Here is a 23,471-nt window from a genome sequence, read left to right as displayed (position 1 = left end):
TTTCATTATCATTATTTCCCCTATTTTTTTAAAGTGCCAAAAATGTAATGTTACTATGTCTGGTTCTTTATTACATGTAAGCAATGGTGGTGACTATGATGGTTGCTAGTAGAATATCCTTTATGATGGGATGTCTGCCAGTTCTTCTTTTCCTACTGTTCATACATGACTCTTGGGTTACACCTAAACAAAAAATATAGAGTTGGAAAAGGTTCAGAAATGGTTAACCAAAATGATCAAGGGGATAGTGAAGGCTGCTGCATTTGAGGCTTTTTAGTTTAGAGAAAAGGTGAGTGACATGACAGAAGTGTATTAAATTATGCATGGCATGGAGAAAGTGGATAGAGAAAGGTTTTTCTCCCTTTCATAACAAATTTGTGGACATCCAATGCAGCTGAATGTTGGAGGATTCAGGATGGACAAAAGAAAGTACTTCACACAGCAGTAAAACTATGGAATTCAATCTGAAAAGAGGCAGTGATGGACACCAACTTGGATAAATTAGACAAATTCATGGAGGAAAAGGGTATCAATGGCTATTAACCATGATGTGTATACTCTTCCTCCACAGTTGCAGGCAATATGCTTCTTTTTCTGGAAACTGCAGGAGGGGAGGGTGCTCTTGCGCTCAGGTGGTGCTTGTGGGCTTCCCACAGGCATCTGGTTGGCCATTGTGACGAAGAATGCTGGACTAGATGGGCTGTTGGCCTGATCCAGCAGGCTCCTCGTATGCCACATGCCCAGTTCTGTGCCCTCTAAACTAGTCTGCCACCCTCAGCTCTAGTGGAGGGTGGTAGCTTTCTCACCACTGTTGAAGTAAAATTCAACTGCCAATCTGACTCATTAGTACATGGAACGGTTGAGGGGAGGTCAACTTGTTTTTTACCCAAGGAAACAAAATATCTTGGACCACTCCTGAACTTAATCAAAATTTTTAACCTTTACTTATGAATGGTGTTAAGTGATATCAGTAATACAGTAGGGCCCCACTCATAGGGCAGGTTATGTTCCAGACCCCTGCTGAAAAGCAAAACTCCTTCAATAAAATGGCACCCGATGCCCGAAAAGCGCTGTAAAAGCAGAACAAGCACCATATGAGTGGGGCCTTACTCTAATTTTAGCCGCTGTATTAGCGGAACGCTAAAAAGCAGCGCCCTACTGTACTAGATTAGGTAGGTACACTGATTAGAACAAAGTCATATGTTGTTAAGACATCCATTTTAATTGTTGCTTAATTTATATGCTTGTTTTGAAGGTTGCCACTATGGGCGTCATATTGTAAACAAGGTGGGCTTGCCACAATAGTGCACCCCTGTGCATGCCTACACAGAAGTAAACTTTATTGCGTTCAATGGGTCTTGCTTCCAGTAAAGCGTGTATACGACTGCAGTCTAAATGATTTTCATAGCACTTGTTGGGCGTCTTCTCATTTTTTCTCCCCCACCCACCCTTTTTTTAGTGCTACTCATTTCTTCATAAGCAGTTGGGCACCCAACAGCCAGACAATCATTTCAGGCATAATAATTTGTCCATCGGTTCATAACTTGCCCTTTCCTCTCTCTTTTTTTTAAATTAGCCCATTTTAACGATAGATGTCCTAACGTCAGGGAAGGCATGTCCAGGGCGGTAGGCCCGTTCCTTCGATTTATTTTAGTGGAGCGATTGGCTGAAAAATGAAATCAAGTTGGGTGCTCCAGCCATGGTCTACGGACGGTGGAAAGTTTATCGCACACACAAAATCGAAACGAACTCGAGTCTTTGGACGGAAGCGAGCCTGCATTTGATCTGGAAATTGACGTCAGAGAGGGAAAGAGGGAGGGGCCGTCCAGTCAGCGTTGGATGTGCGTAAGAGTCGGTAAGACCGATGAAAGGGGCAGGGCTGGGCTTTCTTCTAGTCTCACTTGAGAAAACAACGCTGCGTATAGTTTTGGGAAGCGAGGACTGGCTCAATAAGACGAAGAGGAAAGGAGGCGAGCGAAATTAGACTTGCTGGCCGCAGAAAGATACGTTCGTTTCACTTTCAGCCTCTCAGTAGACAGCTGTTGTAGATGGCCAAAGGAGAAGAGAGGGGCATTCCCACTAATGTGACACAGCAGGCAAAAGACATGGCTCTACAGCAGCAGCAGCAGCAGCAGCCCTTCTGGCCTTCCTTGGGCAATTCTGCCCCGCAATCTCCTTACATATATAACATGCCCGCCTGGGTGCTTGAGGACTTCTGTCAGAAGATGGACTGCCTCAACGATTACGACTGGATGCGCTTTGGTGAGGAAGAATCTCGTCATTTCGGGGCGGGGAGTGTTTTATTAGGGTCAGGGAGCTTTTGAACCTTCAGAAGTTATTTGACTTAATCTCCCATCAGACCCAGCCGCAATGGTCAGGGATGATGGGAGTTGTAGTCCAACAACAGCTGAAGGGCCACCTGTTCCCCATTTCAGGTGAAGTGATGGTGAAGACTAGCGTTGGTTTTGTGTAGATGCTGTTTCTGATTTGTGGCTTTTAAATTCTACCAGTGTAATCAAACTATTTGCTTTTTGTGGGGAAGGTGCCTATCCCAGTGGCTTACATTCCTTGCATGCACAAGGTCTCCTGTTCAACCCCTTAGGGAGATATTAAAACACAGGATACTGTTTGCCAAGCGGGAAGCAACACTTGCCAGTCGAGGGGCAACGTGCAGTACTCCTCAGTAGGGGAACCCTTGCCAGTAAGCCACATGGAATGTTGGAAGATTCAGGACAGAAAAAAAAAGTAAATCTTCATGCGGTGCATAGTTAAACTATGGAATTTGCTCCCACAGGAAGCAGTGATGGTCATCAACTCGGATGCTTTAAAAGAAAATTATACAAATACATGGAGAGTAAGGCTATCAATGGCTACTAGCCATGTGGCTATGCTTTGCCTCTGTAGTCAGAGGCAGCATGCTTCTGAATACCAGCTGGTGGAAACCTCAGGAGGGGAGAGTGTTCTTGCACTCAAGTCCTGCTTGTGGGTTTTCCATAGGCATCAGGTTGGCTACTGTGAGAATAGGATGCTGGTCTAGATGGGCTATTGGTGTGACTGAGCAGGCTCTTACATTGTTATGTTCTTCAGATGTCAAGCCACCCAGTGTTTTGTACTGCATGGAAGGGCTTCAAACTTGCACTTAAAAGCTGCTCAAGATTACTACAATTCATCAAATACATGTCTGTAAATTTATGTTTTAAATTGTGCAGTGTGATATTCAACTCTAATTTATTTAGCTTTCCAAAGCCTCAGAGCAGATTACAAGGTGATTAAACCAACGTTTTGCAAATAGGTACAGCCATTTAAAAAACAATATGTAAACCACTGTTAAAATATATTCAAGCAAAATAATTCCACTGCAGCATTTTTAAAATTTCAGTGCATATATCCAACATATAAAGCTTCACTCCTTCTGTTTTCTGATCCTGTTTCCTGAATGCAATTCTTGCTGCTCTTGCTCTGCTTTGTGAACAGTACTAGAAAACATCCCCTGTTGGCAAGCATGGCTCTCATTTTGGAAAGCATAGTTCCCCTGTGGGCAAGTGTGGTTTCCCTGTTAGCAAACCAAGTCCTGTATTTCTCAATTCCTGGCATCTCCAGGTATGGCTGGGAAAGATTCTATCTTTTCTGGAATCGTGGAGTGCTGCTCCCAGTCAGGGAGTGGACTGGCTGGTGTAGAATATAGACGGTACTGAGCTAGATGGACTGACTCTGCATAAGGCAGATTCTGCGGTTCCTAATCTTTATATGATTATTGCGGAGGGAATACTAGTGTAGAAAAGATGGTCAGAGAGGAGGTTTTCTCCCATTCTCATAAGGCTAGAACTGGGGGCCATCCAGTGAAATTGAGGCAGTAGATTCAGGACAGACAACAGAAAGTACTTCACACAACATATAAATAATCTCCTGCCACAATATAGGGTGATAGCTACTTGCATAGATGTCTTTAAAAGATGTTTAGACACATTTGTGTTCAGTGTGGGTAAAACAAAGGCTCTGAATACCAGTTACTGGGGAGCAACAAGGGCTGTCATCTTTAAGTCCTGCTTGTAGGCTTTCTGGAACCACCTGGTTGGCAGTTATAGGAAGCATGACCCAGAGCTCTTCAACATTTTTATTCATGACTTGGGTGTGGAGGTGCAGGAAATGCTTATCAGATTTGCAGATGATACAAAATTGGGAGGGACAGCTAATACCCTGGAAGACAGAAACAAGATTCAAAGGGATCTTGATAGGCCTGAGCATTGGGCTGAAAACAACAGAATGAAATTTAACAAGGATAAGTGCAAAGTTCTACATTAGGAAAAAGAAACCAAATGCACAGTTATAAGATGGGAGATGCTTGGCTCAGCAGTACTACAGTAGGGCCCCGCTTCTTGGCGGTCCTCTAATATGCCATCAGCGGGGCAATCAGCTGGAGGGGGAGCTGGAACTCTCCACACTCCAGCTGATCATGCCGGAGGAGGGGAAGATCAGCTGTAGCATGCTACAGCTGATCTTCTCTTCTGGCATGATCAGACTCCCACTCGAGCTGATCATGCCCAAGGAGGGGAAGATCTGGTCTTCTCCTCCTGTGTTGTGATCAGCAGGTTAGGTTCCAGACCCCTGTGCTACAGCTGATCTGCTTTCCGGTGGTTTTTGCTTTCCGGCGGGGGTCTGGAACCTAATCTGCCCTATGAGTGGGGCCCTACTGTACATGCAAGAAGGATGTTGGGATTGTAGTTGATCACAAGCTGAAGCCAACCATGCGATGTGGCTGCAAAAAAGGCAAATGCAGTTTTAGCCTGCATTAACAGAAGTATAGTTTCCAAATCATTTAAAATATTAGTTCCCCTCTATTCGGCAATGGTTAGGCCTCATCTTGAGTTCTGCGTCCAGTTCTGGACACTGCACTTTAAGAAGGATGCAGACAAATTGGAGCATATTCAGAGGAGGGTGACAAGGATGATCAAGGGGCTGGAAACAAAGCCCTATGAGGAGAGACTGAAAGAACTAGGCATGTTTAGCCTTGAGAAGAGAAGACTGAAGGAAAATATGATAACACTCTTCAAGTACTTGAAAGGTTGCCACACAGAGGGTGGCCAAGATCTCTTCTTGATCATCCCAGAGCGCAGGACACAGAATAATGGAAGTTGCAGGAAGCCAGATTTCAACTGAACATTAGGAAAAACATTCTAAGTGTTAAAGCAGTACAACAGTGGAACCAATTACCTAGGAAGGTGGTGGGCTCTCCAACCCTGGAGGCATTCAAGAGGCAGCTGGACAGCCACCTGTCGGGTATGTTTTAAGTTGGATTCTTGCATTGAGCAGGGGGTTGGACTCAGTGGCCCTATAGGCCTCTTCCAACTCTATGATTCTATGATGCAGAACTAGAAGCAGAACCCTTGGCCTTATTTATGTAATATTGTGAAGGAGCAATGACGTAATCTAATGCTGCCAGTCTCCTCTGGCCAAACTACATATTAATTGGAAGATTGGTTCTCTTGATTTTTTTGTTTTTATTTCAATGCAGTACAATTGTGGGAGAGGGGATTTAACCCATTTCCTCTTCCCTGAAGCTGCTGTTAGCCCCATGGGAGGAAAAACACAGACACCTGTAGAATATCAATGCCATGGGGTACCTTCCTAATGCACTGAATGACTCATTCTTGCAAGCTGAACTGTATCAGTTCAAAAGCTGTACAAAAGCTCCTGTATCATGATCCCATGCTAAGGAAAATCAGGCGTGGGCCAACAAAATAGTGGCTGAATACTTACAAATACACAGAAAATTACTGTATCTTCTGTTGTTAACCATTGACATTTTGTCCTGTTGTTGGGGTGGGGAGTGGGGTGATGGTGTATTTTTCTTTTGTTCTCATTGTGCATTTTGTACTCACTTACATTAAGTATACATTCTGAAGCTCCAGGAGCAATAAGTCATCCCAAGGTTGCAATGTTAAGGCATTTTCATAGAAGACATATATACATGATGCCCTTGTAAAATGTCAGAAACACCTATGTTTGCTACTATTTATAGTGCAGGACTCTCATATTTCTTGTTGCCATCTGTGTCACCAGAATAGGTGTTTTTTTAATTTAAGGTAATGGAACTCTAATAAGAATTAATCTGAGAATGCTTAGCTGCAAACCTTTTTACCAGAGTTATCATATGTCTCTTCATTATGGGAAATAAAGAAAGTGCCTCGTAGATAAAAAAGCAAGATGTGTTTGAAGCTTCTCATTCATAGTGCATTGTGAGTCAAAGGATGGGAGTTGCTAGACTACATTCCTGATGATTAAGGAATTAATGATCTGTGAGGTAAGTGCTTGGTTTGCAATTGTATAAATGTTTTTCTAAATTAAAAAAAATGGTTGCCAAATTCATACGGAGGGGTATGTGGGTTTCTACTTAGTCGACACATGTGAAGTCTTGAATCTTACTTCTAACCCAAAACTTCCTGGTTTTCTTCTAGCATCCTATGTGATAACTGACCAGACTGAGCTGAGGAAAATCAAATGTATGGAAAAGGCAGGAATCAGTATAACGAGAGAGCTGATGTGGTGGTGGGGACTGAGGCTTGCAACTGTCCAGCAACTGTTGGAACTTCTGCAGGAACTGCAGCTCTATCGGGCAGCACAAGTGATTATGGACTGTGAGTAGTTGGGCTTTTTCTCTAGTACTACCTGGCATTGGTTTATAACCAGTTAGACAACAACTTGTTCAGCATCATCAGTTGCCATCATAATCAGCATCCCATCTAATGCTGAACTCTGTCTCAGTGTGTTGACAGCTTTGTATCCAAAATTAGAAGACTAAGCAAAAAGGGGGAAGTCCTGGCATGTTTAGATAAATCCTGAGGTTCAGAAGTACTGGGGGGGGGGAAACAGGAAGGCTGTATATACTTGAGGTCATCAAAGAAAAGGAAAGGGGGAAGGAGCTGGAAATAGAGAATGTTAAGTACAACTCAGCAAGGCACTTAATTGAGCCTTCTGGTGCCATTAAACTGAAATGACAGGGGAGGCAGCAAGAGGGATGATAAAAGAGAGAGAGGAATGAATGAGCAGATGAGAGGTGGAGGGGGGAGAGGGCAGCTAGGTGGAAGAAGCAAGAAAGAGAGACCAGAGGGAAATGGTGAACAGACAAACAAGAATGGAGAAGGGGTGCAAACTTGCCTAGAATGAGGAAGGAGGCAGCACAGGAGGGATGCCAAAAGTAAACAGGCAATGATGGCAGAAGGCAGAGACAGAAGACCGAGCAGGAAATGGGGGGGGCAAGGGCAGGGGGGAGGCAAGAAATGACACAACACAACAGAATGTGGGAGGAAAAGGTGTGAAATGGGAGGGAGAAGGTGGTTTAGAGGTGGAGGGAGGTAAATAAGAGACAGACGTGGGGATTCTAAATTCTTTCATTAATTCTAACAGTATTTTGTGTGGACTCTGCTTCTTCCCTCTAGTAGCAAACTCAGATGGTTGAGAGGTGACACAATCAGACTTCTCACTGGGAGAGTGAGAAACAAGAGGAAGATATTAGCATGCTTGGGTAAAGCCTGAGATATACCAAAGTACAAAACATTTTTGAAAACTAAAGTGGGAGAGGCACCCCAAAAAACAACCCAATGAGGACTGACCATGCTCAGTGGTCTCCAGAAGCCATGGAATGTTGAGTGTCAGTTGGAAAAAGTAAAACATGCTTTAGTGTTACATGCAAACACAGTATGGTTTCAAATCCTGGCTTGTTTTCAAACCAATGTTAACACAAACTTTAGTGCACTGAGTTTTCCAACCATTGTTTAAATAAATTACAGTGCACTGAATTTAGATGCGATGAGGAACTGAGATTAGTTTAAAATTGGAACCGGATGCTTTTGATCTCTGGTTGAGGCTCATCACAATTCATTCTCATAGTGGGAGAGCATAGATTCACATTACGTATAAACTCACTCTCTGTGACCATTTTGAATAGAAGCATTTGCAGGAATGGAATCTTGAAGGAACAGGAGGTGATGGCTAAGGTGTTCTTATTTAAATGGACAACTGAATCTTCATTAAGAAAAAAACTAATTAATTTTGATTTTATCATTAAAGAGAAGTGACACTATGTATATTTTACAGTGGGCCATGTGTAATGTAGCTGTCCAGATTTTAAGATTAAAATATTTTGCAGTGCTTGCATTACTCAGGGCTCATCCAAACAGAGCGGGATAATCCACGTTTTCCATATCCGGTTCGTCATCTGACAGTCCTCACTTTGCCTGTTTGTTCGCTCTTTCCCAATAAAAAAACTGCTTTTTTTTGCACCCACACACGTAGCGAGAGGACCCGTACTTCTTGCTTTTTCCCAGCTCCACCCATAACACTCCCCCCTATCAGCCAATTGGTCCGCAAAAATATGACATATGCTCCTCTCCCCCTTTGCAACAAAGCACAACAAGGCGCATGCGCTTGAACGTACGAGCGCGGAAGTTTGAATTTCCTGATGGTTTGGTAGTAGTGGCTGTAATGGAGTTCCTTGTCGCTCACCACTCTGGAGCAGCGCCAGCCGGGGGGGTGTCTCCAGGTGCCCCTGACCATCCAGGGGGATTGTGGGCAGTGCAAGGGATCAGCGCTTGTAATCGCCGGACGAATCCCCCCGTAACCCTTGGGCTCATACACTGCAGAGTTCAGCTCCGGACCGTTATGCGGCTCGGCGGCAGGAATGCTGCCCCTGAGGGAAGCAAACAGCCCCCCCCACGGGTGGCCACTCTTGGCTCGGACAGGGAATGCAGGCAAACAGCCCCACGTGCTGCTGTGGCAATCTGCACTGAAGCGACCAGCACAGGCTTTGCGGTGTTACCTCTGATAAAAGAAACATGCAAACCACTTATATGCCTGTAATTCCTGTATTTTTGTTTGTGTTTGCGATATTTCACAAAACCGACTGTATGCTTTTCTACCTTTAAGCATATTAACGTTTCTGGAGATACACATGATTGCAATTCCACTTATTTCTCCAGAACAGCAAGTAATGATGTCTCAGGTCTAGGAAGGTAGACCACCAGTCTCTATGGTTGCGGGTGGCTGAGACGCTCTAGCAAACCACTTATATGCCAATAATTCCTGTGGGTTTTTTGCTTGTATTTGCGATATTTTGCAAAAGCAACTGTATGCTTTTCAGCTCAGCTGGGCTGCAGAGAACCTGCAGGCTGTGGTTGAAATTGACAAGATTCAAAGAGAGTAGCCTTGCAGGCAGGAAAGTGAAATTGACTAAGAGGCGTGAGTGTCTGTAATCAAAGAGGAAAGCCTCTATTTCTCTTCTCCCCCCCTCTCTGGATGCCTGGAAGCAAAGACCAATACCTTCAAGAAGGGCATTTGATGGGGGGGGAGGGGGGGGGAGGGGGAGGTTAGGCAAAGATAAATATTTTCTCCCTTGAAAAAGTTTACAAACAACCACAATTGCAGATCTCACCCTGAGAGGCTGCCCAGTTTGCAGGCTGGCTAAAAATTAACTGCTGTTGCTGCTTCTGCGCAAATTTGCTTTTTTGCATCTGCGCAGTAGAAGTTGCAGGGGGGGCCCACACACCACACCATTGCTCTGATAGGTTCCTTTTTCCAGGGCTTTTCCCGGACATTCGTGCACATGTGCAACAGTAGAAATACATGATTGGCTGAGAATGAGGGAAGGTATATGGGGAAACACCCATCAAACGCCCATAGCTGTAAAGTCCACGGTACTGCATCTGAGTGCCTGAAGGTACAGCGGATGATTCCCGGTTTAAAAAAGCAAATCGCATGATTTGCGGTATTGCAGGAGCGGATTTAACCGCGCGAAAATGCGCAAAAGCGCGCAGCATCATATGACTGAAAAATAATGAAAACACAAAGCAATCATGTCACACATTTTACAGTCGTCTGGATGAGCCCTCAGTATCCATAAAAGGTGCACATTTAAAAGCGAGTTCCGTGTTGCAGGTTGGAATTAATGAAGAAATGCTTTTTCCCCCCCTTTGGTAAATACACATCTCAGTAAAACATATTTCTATCCCATCACCACTTCCACATCTGAACATTGATTTGGTTCAGAAGAAGGGCTGCTTCATTTCCTTAAGAGAAAAAGAGCATCGCCATGCTAACTACAGAAAAGTATATTCTATTTAAAATATTTTAAACCAGTTTTTGCTTTAATCCATTTTTGTTAACCCTTTTTTAACTGGGGCTCGTAGCACACACTCATTTCTTTGTATCACCACATATAACTCTCTTGAGTTAATAATAATGGGAATGTGATGCAGACTGTGCACATCTGATTTACATTTGTTGTAATTTTTTTAAAAACTATGGAGAGATGTCATTCATGTAGACATATCTATAGTGATAAATTCCAGAAGGATGGCAGAAAACATGCTGGAATGTTCAACACTCACTAGGCTAAATGCTATTGCAAAATATGATTAGACAATAATGTGCCTTCACTGTGGATGTGAGACACCAGAAGCTAAAGCAAGAGTGGACAGTGACTCATCACATCTTTAGCTTTGCTGCTCTTTGTTGCAAAATCTAGAATCCCCCAATTAAGTTTACTTCCCATAGGCCAGCAGAGCATTGCTTTTTGATAATTACAGAAGAAAGAAGAGTGACATCCAAGTTTACAAAGCAATCCTATGCATAAATTACAGCTGGGAGGGAGGGCAGGGAGCTATGCCACCACTATACCAGTGGAATGGCTGCCCTATACTTGCTCAGCCCAGATTCAGAAAGGAAAAACACACAACCAGGAAATGCAAAATGGTATAAAAATGCCAGGTGCGACCTCAGCATCTCTGAAAACACTGCCAAATCCCATCAGTCATGGACTATGCCAACAACAACACTACATGCTGCCCACACACAGTGAGAACAAATTAACTCACGATGATGGGATATACATCCAGTACATACCCATACATCAAAACACACACAAAATGATACCATAGTGCCCCAATGTATGAACATGACCACAGTATATTTATTGTTTTGTGGAATTTTCTAGAACAGGCATAGCCTTTGTCAACACAAAAGTGTTTTGCGTGAGGGGATCTTTTTTTTCTTATCACAGAGGGAATGCAGCAACAGCAGCTTCTGCTAAATATCAAAGACCAAATAGATTTTTAAAATTAAGTTCAGCATGAGAAACTGAACAATAATAAAAAATAAGGTAGATGGACTGGAGTCCTTTGATAACTAAATTTCACTGTTGAATCAGATTTAAGAACATAAGAACATAAGAAGAGCCTGCTGGATCAGGCCAGTGGCCCATCTAGTCCAGCATCCTGTTCTCACAGTGGCCAACCAGGTGCCTGGGGGAAGCCCGCAAGCAGGACCCGAGTGCAAGAACACTCTCCCCTCCTGAGGCTTCCGGCAACTGGTTTTCAGAAGCATGCTGCCTCTGACTAGGGTGGCAGAGCACAGCCATCACAGCTAGTAGCCATTGATAGTCCTGTCCTCCATGAATTTGTCTAATCTTCTTTTAAAGCCGTCCAAGCTGGTGGCCATTACTGCATCTTGTGGGAGCAAATTCCATAGTTTAACTATGCGCTGAGTAAAGAAGTACTTCCTTTTGTCTGTCCTGAATCTTCCAACATTCAGCTTCTTTGAATGTCCACGAGTTCTAGTATTATGAGAGAGGGAGAAGAACTTTTCTCTATCCACTTTCTCAATGCCATGCATAATTTTATACACTTCTATCATGTCTCCTCTGACCCGCCTTTTCTCTAAACTAAAAAGCCCCAAATGCTGCAACCTTTCCTCGTAAGCGAGTCGCTCCATCCCCTTGATCATTCTGGTTGCCCTCTTCTGAACCTTTTCCAACTCTAGAATATCCTTTTTGAGATGAGGCGACCAGAACTGTACACAGTATTCCAAATGCGGCCACACCATAGATTTATACAACGGCATTATGATATCGGCTGTTTTATTTTCAATACCTTTCCTAATTATCGCTAGCATGGAATTTGCCTTTTTCACAGCTGCCGCACACTGGGTCGACATTTTCATCGTGCTGTCCACTACAACCCCGAGGTCTCTCTCCTGGTCGGTCACCGCCAGTTCAGACCCCATGAGCGTATATGTGAAATTCAGATTTTTTGCTCCAATATGCATAATTTTACACTTGTTTATATTGAATTGCATTTGCCATTTTTCCGCCCATTCACTCAGTTTGGAGAGATCTTTTTGGAGCTCTTCCCAATCCCTTTTTGTTTTAACAACCCTGAACAATTTAGTGTCGTCAGCAAACTTGGCCACTTCACTGCTCACTCCTAATTCTAGGTCATTAATGAACAAGTTGAAAAGTACAGGTCCCAATACCGATCCTTGAGAGACTCCACTTTCTACAGCCCTCCATTGGGAGAACTGTCCGTTTATTCCTACTCTCTGCTTTCTGCTTCTTAACCAGTTCCTTATCCACAAGAGGACCTCTCCTCTTATTCCATGACTGCTAAGCTTCCTCAGAAGTCTTTGGTGAGGTACCTTGTCAAACGCTTTTTGAAAGTCTAAGTACACTATGTCCACTGGATCACCTCTATCTATATGCTTGTTGACACTCTCAAAGAATTCTAATAGGTTACTGAGACGGGACTTTTCCTTGCAGAAGCCATGCTGGCTCTGCTTCAGCAAGGCTTGTTCTTCTATGTGCTTAGTTAATCTAGCTTTAATAATACTTTCTACCAGTTTTCCAGGGACAGAAGTTAAGCTAACTGGCCTGTAATTTCTGGGATCCCCTCTGGATCCCTTTTTGAATATTGGCGTTACATTTGCCACTTTCCAGTCCTCAGGCACGGAGGAGGACCCGAGGGACAAGTTACATATTTTAGTTAGCAGATCAGCAATTTCACCTTTGAGTTCTTTGAGAACTCTCGGGTGGATGCCATCTGGGCCCGGTGATTTGTCAGTTTTTATATTGTCCATTAAGCCTAGAACTTCCTCTCTCATTACCACTATTTGTCTCAGTTCCTCAGAATCCCTTCCTGCAAATGTTAGTTCAGGTTCAGGGATCTGCCCTATATCTTCCACTGTGAAGACAGATGCAAAGAATTCATTTAGCTTCTCTGCAATCTCCTTATCATTCTTTAGTACACCTTTGACTCTCTTATCATCCAAGGGTCCAATCGCCTCCCTAGATGGTCTCCTGCTTTGAATGTATTTATAGAATTTTTTGTTGTTGGTTTTTATGTTCTTAGCAATGTGCTCCTCAAATTCTTTTTTAGCATCCCTTATTGTCTTCTTGCATTTCTTTTGCCAGAGTTTGTGTTCTTTTTTATTTTCTTCATTCGGACAAGACTTCCATTTTCTGAAGGAAGACTTTTTGCCTCTAAGAGCTTCCTTGACTTTGCTCGTTAACCATGCTGGCATCTTCTTGGCCCTGGCGGTACCTTTTCTGATCTCTGATCTGAGCTTCTAATATAGTGTTTTTAAACAACTTCCAAGCATTTTCGAGTGATGTGACCCTCTGGACTTTGTTTTTCAGCTTTCTTTTTACCAATCCCCATTTTTGTGAAGTTTCCTCTTTTGAAGTCAAATGTGACCGTGTTGGATTTTCTTGGCAATTGGCCCTTTACATGTATGTTTAATTTAATAGCACTGTGGTCACTGCTCCCAGTCGGTTCAACAACACTTACATCTTGCACCAGGTCCCGGTCCCCACTGAGGATTAAGTCCAGGGTTGCCGTCCCTCTGGTCGGTTCCATGACCAACTGGTCTAGGGAATAGTCATTTAGAATATCTAGAAACTTTGCTTCTTTGTCATGACTGGAACACATATGCGGCCAGTCTATGTCCGGGTAGTTGAAGTCACCCATTACTACCACATTTCCTAGTTTGGATGCTTCCTCAATTTCATATCTCATCTCAAGGTCTCCCTGAGCATTTTGATCAGGGGGACGATAGATCGTTCCCAGTATTAAGTCCCTCCTGGGGCATGGTATCACCACCCACAACGATTCTGTGGAGGAGTCTGCCTCTTTGGGGGTTTCGAGCTTGCTGGATTCAGTGCCTTCTTTCACGTATAGAGCGACTCCGCCACCAATACGTCCTTCCCTGTCCTTCCGATATAGTTTATATCCAGGGATAACCATATCCCACTGGTTTTCTCCATTCCACCAGGTCTCCGTTATGCTCACTATATCAATGCTCTCCTCTAAGACCAAGCACTCCAGTTCTTCCATCTTGGTTCGGAGGCTCCTAGCATTAGCGTACAGGCACTTGTAAGCAGTGTCTCTCTTCAAGTGTCTTTGGCACTTGTGGTTTGGCCTGTGGTAATTTTGCTCTTCTGAATTTATATCCTGTGCCCCTGCTCTCACAATGCCTACTTCTAGGCCTACCCCTTTTAAAAGTTCATCATTTCTTTGGTTTTTATCCCAGGGGGGAGGTTTGTTCCGAACCGGACCTTTCTCAGCTCCTGTCGGGTTTCCCCCCTCAGTCAGTTTAAAAGCTGCTCTGCTACCTTTTTAATTTTAAGTGCCAGCAGTCTGGTTCCATTCTGGTTCAAGTGGAGCCCGTCCCTTTTGTACAGGCCCGGCTTGTCCCAAAATGTTCCCCAGTGCCTAACAAATCTAAACCCTTCCACCCGACACCATCGTCTCATCCACGCATTGAGACTGCAAAGCTGGGCCTGTCTGGCTGGTTGTGCGCGTGGAACCGGTAGCATTTCAGAGAAAGCCACCTTGGAGGTCCTGGCTTTCAGCATCCTACCTAGCAACCTAAATTTTGCTTCCAGGACCTCACGGCTGCATTTCCCCATGTCGTTGGTGCCAACGTGCACCACGACCACTGACTCCTCCCCAGCACTGTCTACCAAACTATCTAACTATTTCTGGGTTGGATCCAGACTAATACTGCAGTTCTATATGCACTTAACTGGCAGTAAGTCCAGGTGAACTCAGTGGGGCTTACTTCTGAGCAGACATGAATAGGATTGCGGGGTGTTGTACTTAGGGTCCCAATGAAATCAAAGTGAAAACTAGTCATGACTAACAAGTCCCATTGGTTTCAGTGCAAGTAACTTAGGGTTGTCACCAACAAAGTTCCACTGAGAGTCAACCTATTGAAATTAATGGACATAAGTTAGTCATGCCCATTCATTTCAGTGGGTCAACTCTGCATATAATTAACACTGGACATAACCTTTAGTCTGGGGTGGAGAACTGATCTAGCCAGCAAACTGGATCCTGGTTTCCCCAACCTTGATGGGCCATTTTGACAGGTGGGTAGGGCCCATCCACCTGTCAGTCCACCTGTCAGTTACCTGACATCACTATGCCATCAGGTGATCCATTTTTCCTTGGTAGTATGATAAGCCTGCACATTGCAGCAAGCTTCCTTTGCCAAAGCACAATTAAGAACACACTGGTGTGAGGCAAGTGGGAGTGGTTTGATGGAAACATGCTAATTGTAATTATAGTCTCTGTTAATTGAAAAAAATACATAATGAAGTGTTAAGTAATGTCATTTTTTATTCATCTCAACAACAAATATGATGAAGATATTTATTATCTGCCCTTTACCAGAAAGTCCCAGGGCAGATTACAGAATATAAACAACTTCTAACAAATTTTGAAGGATCATCAACTTACTAAGTAACTAGGGGCTTCATGCGCCAACCCCATATGCATATATATACACACATCCACTCCCCAAACATGCACACACATAACTCGGAGCTCCCAAAACACTCACATCCACACCCAACAGCCACACCCAGGGACACACATGCACACACACACACACACAGGGACTCCAGAACAGGTCCCTCCCCAAATGAATCTGCTCAGTTAATTACTTCTGAAACCCACAATGTGAAGAAGAGTGAAACCAGGCCATATTCACACCATGTATTTATTCCACTATTATTCCACGTTAAATACTAATGGCTTCCCTCAAAGAAGCCTGGGAAGTGTAGTTTGTGAAGGGTGCTGAGAGTTGTTAGGAGGCTCCTGTTCTCCTCAGAGAGCTACAGTTCCCTGAATGGTTTAACATTCCAACCCTCTTCCCAGGAAACTCTGGGAACTGTAGATCTGTGACGGGAACAAGGGTCTCGTAACAACTCTGAGCACCCTTAACTACACTTCCCAGCATACTTTGGGGGAAGCCATGACTGTTTCAAGAGGAATAATAGTGGAATAAATGTACAGTGAATGCAGCCCAAGAGTGTCCAGGTGACCAAATGATTTCTGTTGACAGGTTCTTAAGATCAAGTTCATACATCCATGGTGTAACTGAGTTAATGAGAAGGCTGCTGCTGTTTTGCAGCTGTCAGAGATTGGAAGTCTGGTTGAAGAGATGTACATTTCAACCTTAAATCTGGTTGCACATCTAACTTGTTTCGATATTTTGATTTCAATGCAACAAGTGCATTGGCTTCTTCTCCCCCCCTCAAAAGAAAAGGGATTCCTCTTACTTTTCAAGAAACTATCATGCTGGGAGGGAAGAAGAAAACATCCCTTCTGACGTTTTCAGCCCAATGTTGCTCCCCCTTCGAGGAGAAAAGCCTCAGTAAAAGCCACTCCTGCCTCCACTCCCTTGTCCCTTTACTGCAGGTTTTCAATCTGGGCTGGCTTCCTCCTGCATGCCGTGTTTGGTGGGAAGGTGTGCAGTGTAGGCACTCTAGAATGGGAGTGATCCAGACTGCATGTGTAGTGGCTGCCTGGCAGAAAATTACCAGATATAGAATGCATGTTGAGTATTTTAAGTTGTGCAGCCACTATGCATGCAAGCTGAATCACTCCTATTCAAGAGAGCTTGCAGTGCACACCTTCCCGTTCAGCCCAAACCATCTAGTTCAGGAGGAGGGCGGCTAGTAGGTTGTGGAGCAGCAGCATTAAGTCTGGGACTGGGGAAGAGAAGCGTTTAGCACAGTTAACAAACGTGCAGTTGCACTTGCAGCGCCTTTAGTTTTGAACTTGTTTAAGGATTTCTCACAAAATTCTCTAGCATGACATTACACACACACACACACACACACAGAGCCTCATCTGCTACCCACCCAGGAAACATAGGGTACCCGAAAGCCTATTTGTGGGGATGATATTTTACACAGGTGTTGACTTGAGGGGAGGAGGTATCTTATCTGATTTTGCTTATGTAATTCTATGAGGCACCATATACATTTGAGAGCATAACACTAACACCACCCGAGGAGTAATCCTGCCTCCGTGCAGTTTTCTGTTGCTCCAAAGACCTCCCACCCTCCATGCCCTCACCTGCAGCCTGCCCCAGTCGTAGCCCTGCGCTCACCGCTTTGCTCTTTATCTTGCCCTTCCTCCCAGCAGGAGCCCATGGCAGGCAAGCAGGGCTGGAAGTGGGGGGTGGGGTGTAGGAGGAGAAAGAAAGGAAAGAAGACGACCCTGTCGGGGAGAAGGGAGGGAAAGGTGGTCAAGTAGCTGGGCCGGGCTGGTCAGAAAAAGACACAGCAACAGCAGAGCTCCAGCTGACTGTGTTACTTCCTCTCTGCAACCATGCGCCCCCTTCGTGGATTTAGGCGGGAAGGTTGAGCTCATCCCATGCAGTGGGAGGAGACAATGGGAGCGTCATGACATCAACAACATCATGGGTGGGAAAGGATACAGTGCTGGCGGAGGGGCAGTCACCATAGAGATAGAAAAGGGGTAGAGGCAACACTCCATCTGTGGCTTACCATTGTTTGAGGTTCCTTTTTTTAAAAAAATCTGTCTTCATGACCCCCTTTTGATTGTTTCGTGACCCCCTTGGGGGCTGTGGCCCCCAGGTTGGGAATTACTGCTCCACTTTACACTGGCCTTCAGAGCTTTTTATCTGGCCTGGAATGGGTCCTCAAACCCTGATAATGCCTGGCTGGAGAATGTAATGTGAGTGTGTATGGAAACTAGCCTATTGTACAAAGGTAAAATTCCCATGTATCGCTCTGTCCCCTTTTGCCTCTGTCCCTGCCCTCTGTTATCTCTGACCCTGACCACCACTGGCACGTGGCCCCTGGAACATTGCTCAGAAGGGAATGCTGCACTTAGACTGAAAAGGGTTCTTCACCCTGATGGGATTTCACTTAGTAATCAAAAGCAAACATTGGCAAATGGGTATAGCCTAAGGATTGCAGGGTCTATTCTAGGGTTGCCAGGTATCCGGTTTTTGCCCGGAGACTGGGTTTTTGGGGACTGCTCTGGGTCTCCAGATGAGTCAGTTTAATCTCTGGACTGTCAGCTTTCATTTAAAAAAAATTTTTTTTTCTAGGTGGTCTGGTTCACGAGATATACACCAAAACTTTGGTCTCCCCTCCCCCCCCCCCCCCCGCAACTTCTGTGAAATGATCTCTTAGCTGGCTACTCTTAACTCTACCCTTCAGGTTTGTTGCCAATAGTGAAGTCAGGGTTGCGATTGACAAGGGATTTCTGGGCCTCCAGGCAGTACCTAGACTCCACTGCAAAGGTAGAAAACTCTTGTTTTTTCCCGTTTATCTGAAAATCTCCTAAATTGAGTAAGTTTATAGCTTTCAGCAGTACGAAAAGTCCTTTTTCCTCTTGTGTGCAGGAGTCAAACAAGTTTAAAATTTTCTGGGCTCTTGAAGAGGGTAGTGTTTTGAAAACCTTCCCAATATGAAGCTTTAATCCAATACTTGCTTTTCTGGGAGTAAAGCTGTAGTGCTAATCCCTCATACCTGGAGTAAACCCTATTGAATTCAATAGGACTGACTTTTGAGTAGACATGGTTAGGATTGTGTTTTAAATTAATGGGACTTTTGAGTGAACATAGCAAAGAATTGTGTTTGTGCTGTAAATCTTTCTCTCCCTCTCCCATCCTATTTTTAAAGCAAATGGGCAGGGCTTACATAGGTATAACTGCTTTTATTATGTAGGAAGCTAATACTGATTTTATTTTATTTTTTCATGTTCTGCAATGACCAACTTGTTTTGACAATAAACTATTATATGGAGTCTATGTATTTTTACATCTCCAGTGTGTGTGTGTATATATGGAGTCTTCCCAACAACCCTGTGAGGTAGGATTACCAAGGCAGGTTACAGCAAGAAATAAACCCCTTTAAAATCCAGTAACCATAAAAAGTATAAATAGTTGCAAAGCAGCTTAAAGTGGCATTATTCTGAATTTTGGATTGGGTGAGTGTTTCTTACCACTTGAGGCTGCAGTTCTGTGCACATTTCCCTGTTTGAATAAGCCCCATTGAATACACTGGGACTTGCTTCTGCGTAAACAGTCATAGGTTTGCACTACAAATATCTTTACAGGTTGTGTAAATAAATGTTGTCAATAAAATACATAAATAAATTTTAGAGTCACTGTGGCCCTTGGGTCTCTTTCTACTTTTAGGAACAAAGGAATCTACCTTCTACTGACTCAGGCCATTTGATACCATCTAGCTCAGTACGGATCACATGGTCTAGTATTGGCTCTGTTTTGGAGTAGCTTGCCTATAGTGCTTTTACTCGCTGAGCTAGGATGAGAATAATTTTTCCTATTGCCTGGTTCACTGACAAGTTTCTGCTTTTCTAAGTTAGCTGAAGGAGAACCTTTCGAAGCACTGACTTCAAATGGACACCTTTCCACTTCCCGGACTCTAAATAAGTAGGATACTACTACTTTCAGATCCCCAAATAAGTAGGATCTGCATCCTGTCAATCTAACCCTGTATGTGTGTGTGTGTGTGTGTATATATATATATATATATATATAAATTTTGTTTTACAGGGAAGTCACCCTCACTAACCTCTGATTCTGTAAAGGCTCCTTTAGAGCCCCGTCAACAAGAGAATGCATCGCTGCATCCAACTGGGAGCAAAAACAGAGCCATAGCAGGTGAGATAGAAATGCCCAGCATTGCCAAATTCAGATACAAAGCAGGCACAGATTAAAAACAAAGCTTTCAAGCATTGGTGAACTTATACAAGGAAGTGATTGTCAGCTGGTGTTAACCACATGTGTGCAGTGTCTTATTTCCCAAATGTGTCATGTCCTAAAGTTTCCTTTTAAGAAGGTTATATCCTCATAAGTTGGCCGTTTACTAAACTCTCAACTCAGTTGGAAGAAATGAGAAGTATCAGTCGTCCATGCTACAGCGAGCCTACAGATGCAATATTGAACCAGGTTACTTAAAAGAGAATTTCAGAAGGTGCTGTTTCTCATGTCATAGTGCTGCAGAGTTGAGAAAAGCTCCACCAACTGAAGTTTTCTCTTCTGTTTGACTGTTGTACAAGCCCTGTCTGTAGTAGCATCTGATTTCCCCCCCTCACCCATCAGAGCAGATTTGTTCTGCCTTACACAACGTACCTGAGTTTAAATGGCAAAATAAATGTATGGTCCATCAATTGTGAATGATGTATGCATATTTAAATTTTCAGGTAATAAATAAATAAATATCTGGGTGCTAATTGGAAAATAATATGGCCTTTTATGTGTGTTCTGGAGAGACTTAGGCTGCAATCTAATGCTTATCTGGGAGTAAGTCCAATTTAATCCATTGGAGCTTACTTCTGAGTAGGCATGTATTGGAATGCAGCCCTAGCCATTTAACTCCGGGGTGGGGAACCTGTAGCCCTCCAGATGTTGTTGGACTCCAGCTCCCATCAGTATGGCCAGTGGTCTAGGATGATGGGAGTTATAGTCTAGCAACATTTGGAATGCCTCATGTTTTCCCCATCCTCGGTTTAAACATTTATGTGGCATTCATAATCGACAATATTTGCCATTTTAATTTCAACATAAGTTAAATCAGCCCTTTTCCTCCTAACCAATATGCCCCAAAAGCTATGAAAATAGTCATTGGTAATCATGTTGATACCAGAGAATGATAAATTTAAGTCAGTGGAAATTAATTCCAAGTAAACATGTAGAGGATTAGGCTAAAAAAGAACAGGAGAATCTTCTTTTATTGGAACAACTGATTTTAAATGCTGTATGGTTTTTTACTGGGTACAGATGGTTAGAACAAAACAAACCTATTTCCTGTGAAATAGGGTGGCACAAATAGTTATGCTCATTGTATTTAATTTTGTCACTTTCAGGTCCTGTTTTAAAAGCAGATGTGCTTCCTTTATCTCTGCCTCCAACTTCTATGGACCTTCCACATTCTTTACATTCAAATCCACCAGTAGTATCAAGTGTAAAGGTAAACATAGATTCATAGATTTAGAAGGGACATTAAAAGTCATCTAGTCAAACCAGCTGCCAATGCTGGAAATCTGTTGCTACAACAACCCTGATAGGTGGCCATCCAGCCTCTGTTTAAAAACCTATAACAAAGGAGAGTCCACTACCCTTCTGAGGCCATCTGTTTTGCTATCACACAACTTATTTTTATTTATTTTTATTTATTATTCAATTTATATACCGCCCTTAGCGAAATAGCTCTCAGTACAATAACTTGTACCCAGGTTCTTCCCAATGTTTAGTCCAAGTTCTTTTTCTTGTTTAAATTTGATCTTGTTGGTTTGGGTCCTGTGTTCTGGAGCAATAGAAAACAAATTTGCTCCACGTATGTGACATCAAATGTTTTAAGATGACTCTTATGTTGCCTGTTAATCACCTTTTCTCCAGGCTAAATATAATCACCTCCTGCAGCCTTTTCTCATAAAACTTGGTCTCCTGGCCACTACCTTTCCTAGTATTTTCATGTTTCTCTATTTTAAAAGGGTTCTCTCCAAGCCAATTCATATATTAATTTTTGCTGTAATTAAGTAATTTACAAACAGTTGTTTATACATGCATGCGCGCACACACATTCACCCACTCATTAGGGAATTAAGATTGTCTGTAGCTCCCTGTCAGGTGTACTTTACAGGAGCCATCCATGGTTTGTCACTGCATAATGTGTGCAAAGGCTCTGAATCTGAGTGTTTGTGTGAAAACATATTTGTTGAAAGTGGTGTGTCATTGAATTATACAGCCACAAGAGTGGCTGTATACTATAGCCAGCATGAATTTTTCGCATTCCGCAATGTTAAATTGAAAATACCCCCCCAAGCCATTCTGCTGTTTCCCATAAGCACATTTCAAAACAAAACCTTACAAAACTTAGTAGTCTTGAACTCAGAAACGCTTGCTTAACAACCTTTAAACATTCATGGCGATACACAAAACAATCAGAGAGAATCAAGAGTTCAAAATGTGAAACGAGAAAAAAAATCCAGACCCCTGTTTGTCTTTTTTCTGTCAGTGGTCTCATAATTTGTTGAAATTAATTAAAAATCAGCCATGTTCACAGCGTACCTGTAATCCTATTACTGATCTTGCCCCATACTCTGACCTTCATCTTCTGCAGTTTAAAAGTTTAAAAAAATGCATGGCTGATGTTTAATTAATTTAAGAAATTTAACATCGAAGTCTATTATAGCGTTGGGCATGCTTAGTAAGAACTGTCAGTGTTCTAAAAGCCAGACTCACAGCTGTTTGGCTTGCCTAATCAGGTGGCCACACTCATGCCAGACATTTGTTTCACTTTAGACCAGTGGTTCTCAAACTTTTTTGGTTCGCGGCGCACTGTAAAACATAAAAATTTTCTGGCGCATTTCGTGTACAAAATTTAAAATGTATTAATATAGTTTAAACTATGAATAAAAATAACTTAATAATAATATACTTTCATAATATTCATGGCACACCTAGCCACCTCTTGCAGCGCATCAGTGTGCTCCGATGCACCGTTTGAGAATCACTGCTTTAGACAGTCATGGCTTCCCCAAAGGATCCTGGGAAGTGTAGTTCATGAAGGGTGCTGAGAGTTGTTAAAAGACTCCTGTTCCCCTGACAAAGCTCCAGTGGCCAGAGTGGTTTAACAGTCAGCCCCTCTGCCGGGAATTGTAGCTCTGTGAGGAGAATAGAACCTCTCCTTATGCAAGCAACATGTTTCAATTTTTTATGTTTCTTACAAACATTTCCCAACATAAAACCAATGTCACCCTACAATAATTGATTTTAATAAACTATCATACAGAACGAAATTACAATGTACCACTCATAATTCAGTAATATGAGAGCATTGGTCAGGGGTCTGATTACTTTTGCAAGGCACTGTATGTTCTTAAACCACAAGGTGTTTTTGCTTATTAGTGAATTTACTCATGTCTCATTCACTCAGCTTAAACAAGTGATGTTTCACCTATCTTCTTTCTGATTTGCATCAATTTGAAAGAGGTATTATAGAGCCACTGAATCCATGACATTATAAAATAATACAAAATATAAAATACAGACTTTAAAATTATGGGTTGTACCCAGGCGTGGTTTTGCCTTAGCAGAAAATGCTTCTACTTGTGGCAAGTTGAAGCACCCAATATTTGCAGATCCCCTTTACCCACTAAACCTCTTGCAAGCCAGAGAGATGGGGGGACCCTCCACAACAGAACAGGGTGTGGCACCCAGTATGTCAGTAGTCATGGGGGAGGGCATTACAAACTGAGTGCCCTGACTTACAGAAGTACTTTCTGCTAAGGCTGAGCTACCATTGAATACAAACCTATGTCACTACTATGCATTGTCACTAGGACTGGCCAGAA

General features: G+C 43.1%; 1 protein-coding gene across 5 annotated transcripts in view; it reads left to right on the top strand.

Moving 5' to 3' along the window:
* The first annotated feature begins 1,825 nt into the window (after positions 1-1,825).
* IRAK2 (interleukin 1 receptor associated kinase 2) overlaps positions 1,826-23,471 on the top strand; it is a 56,848-nt gene continuing 35,202 nt past the window's right edge. For all 5 annotated transcript variants that reach the window (XM_061618511.1, XM_061618510.1, XM_061618513.1 and 2 more), the window contains exons 1-4: positions 1,826-2,262; positions 6,456-6,635; positions 19,669-19,776; positions 20,982-21,085. In XM_061618511.1, the coding sequence (XP_061474495.1) occupies positions 2,049-2,262; positions 6,456-6,635; positions 19,669-19,776; positions 20,982-21,085 (606 nt within the window). In that variant the 5' untranslated portion in view covers positions 1,826-2,048. The remainder of the gene's footprint in view (positions 2,263-6,455; positions 6,636-19,668; positions 19,777-20,981; positions 21,086-23,471) is intronic.

The sequence above is a fragment of the Rhineura floridana genome, chromosome 3, assembly GCF_030035675.1.
Source record: "Rhineura floridana isolate rRhiFlo1 chromosome 3, rRhiFlo1.hap2, whole genome shotgun sequence".
Lineage (NCBI taxonomy): Eukaryota > Metazoa > Chordata > Lepidosauria > Squamata > Rhineuridae > Rhineura > Rhineura floridana.
The sequence above is the reverse complement of the archived record's forward strand: the minus strand, read 5'-3'. Positions and strand labels throughout refer to the sequence as shown.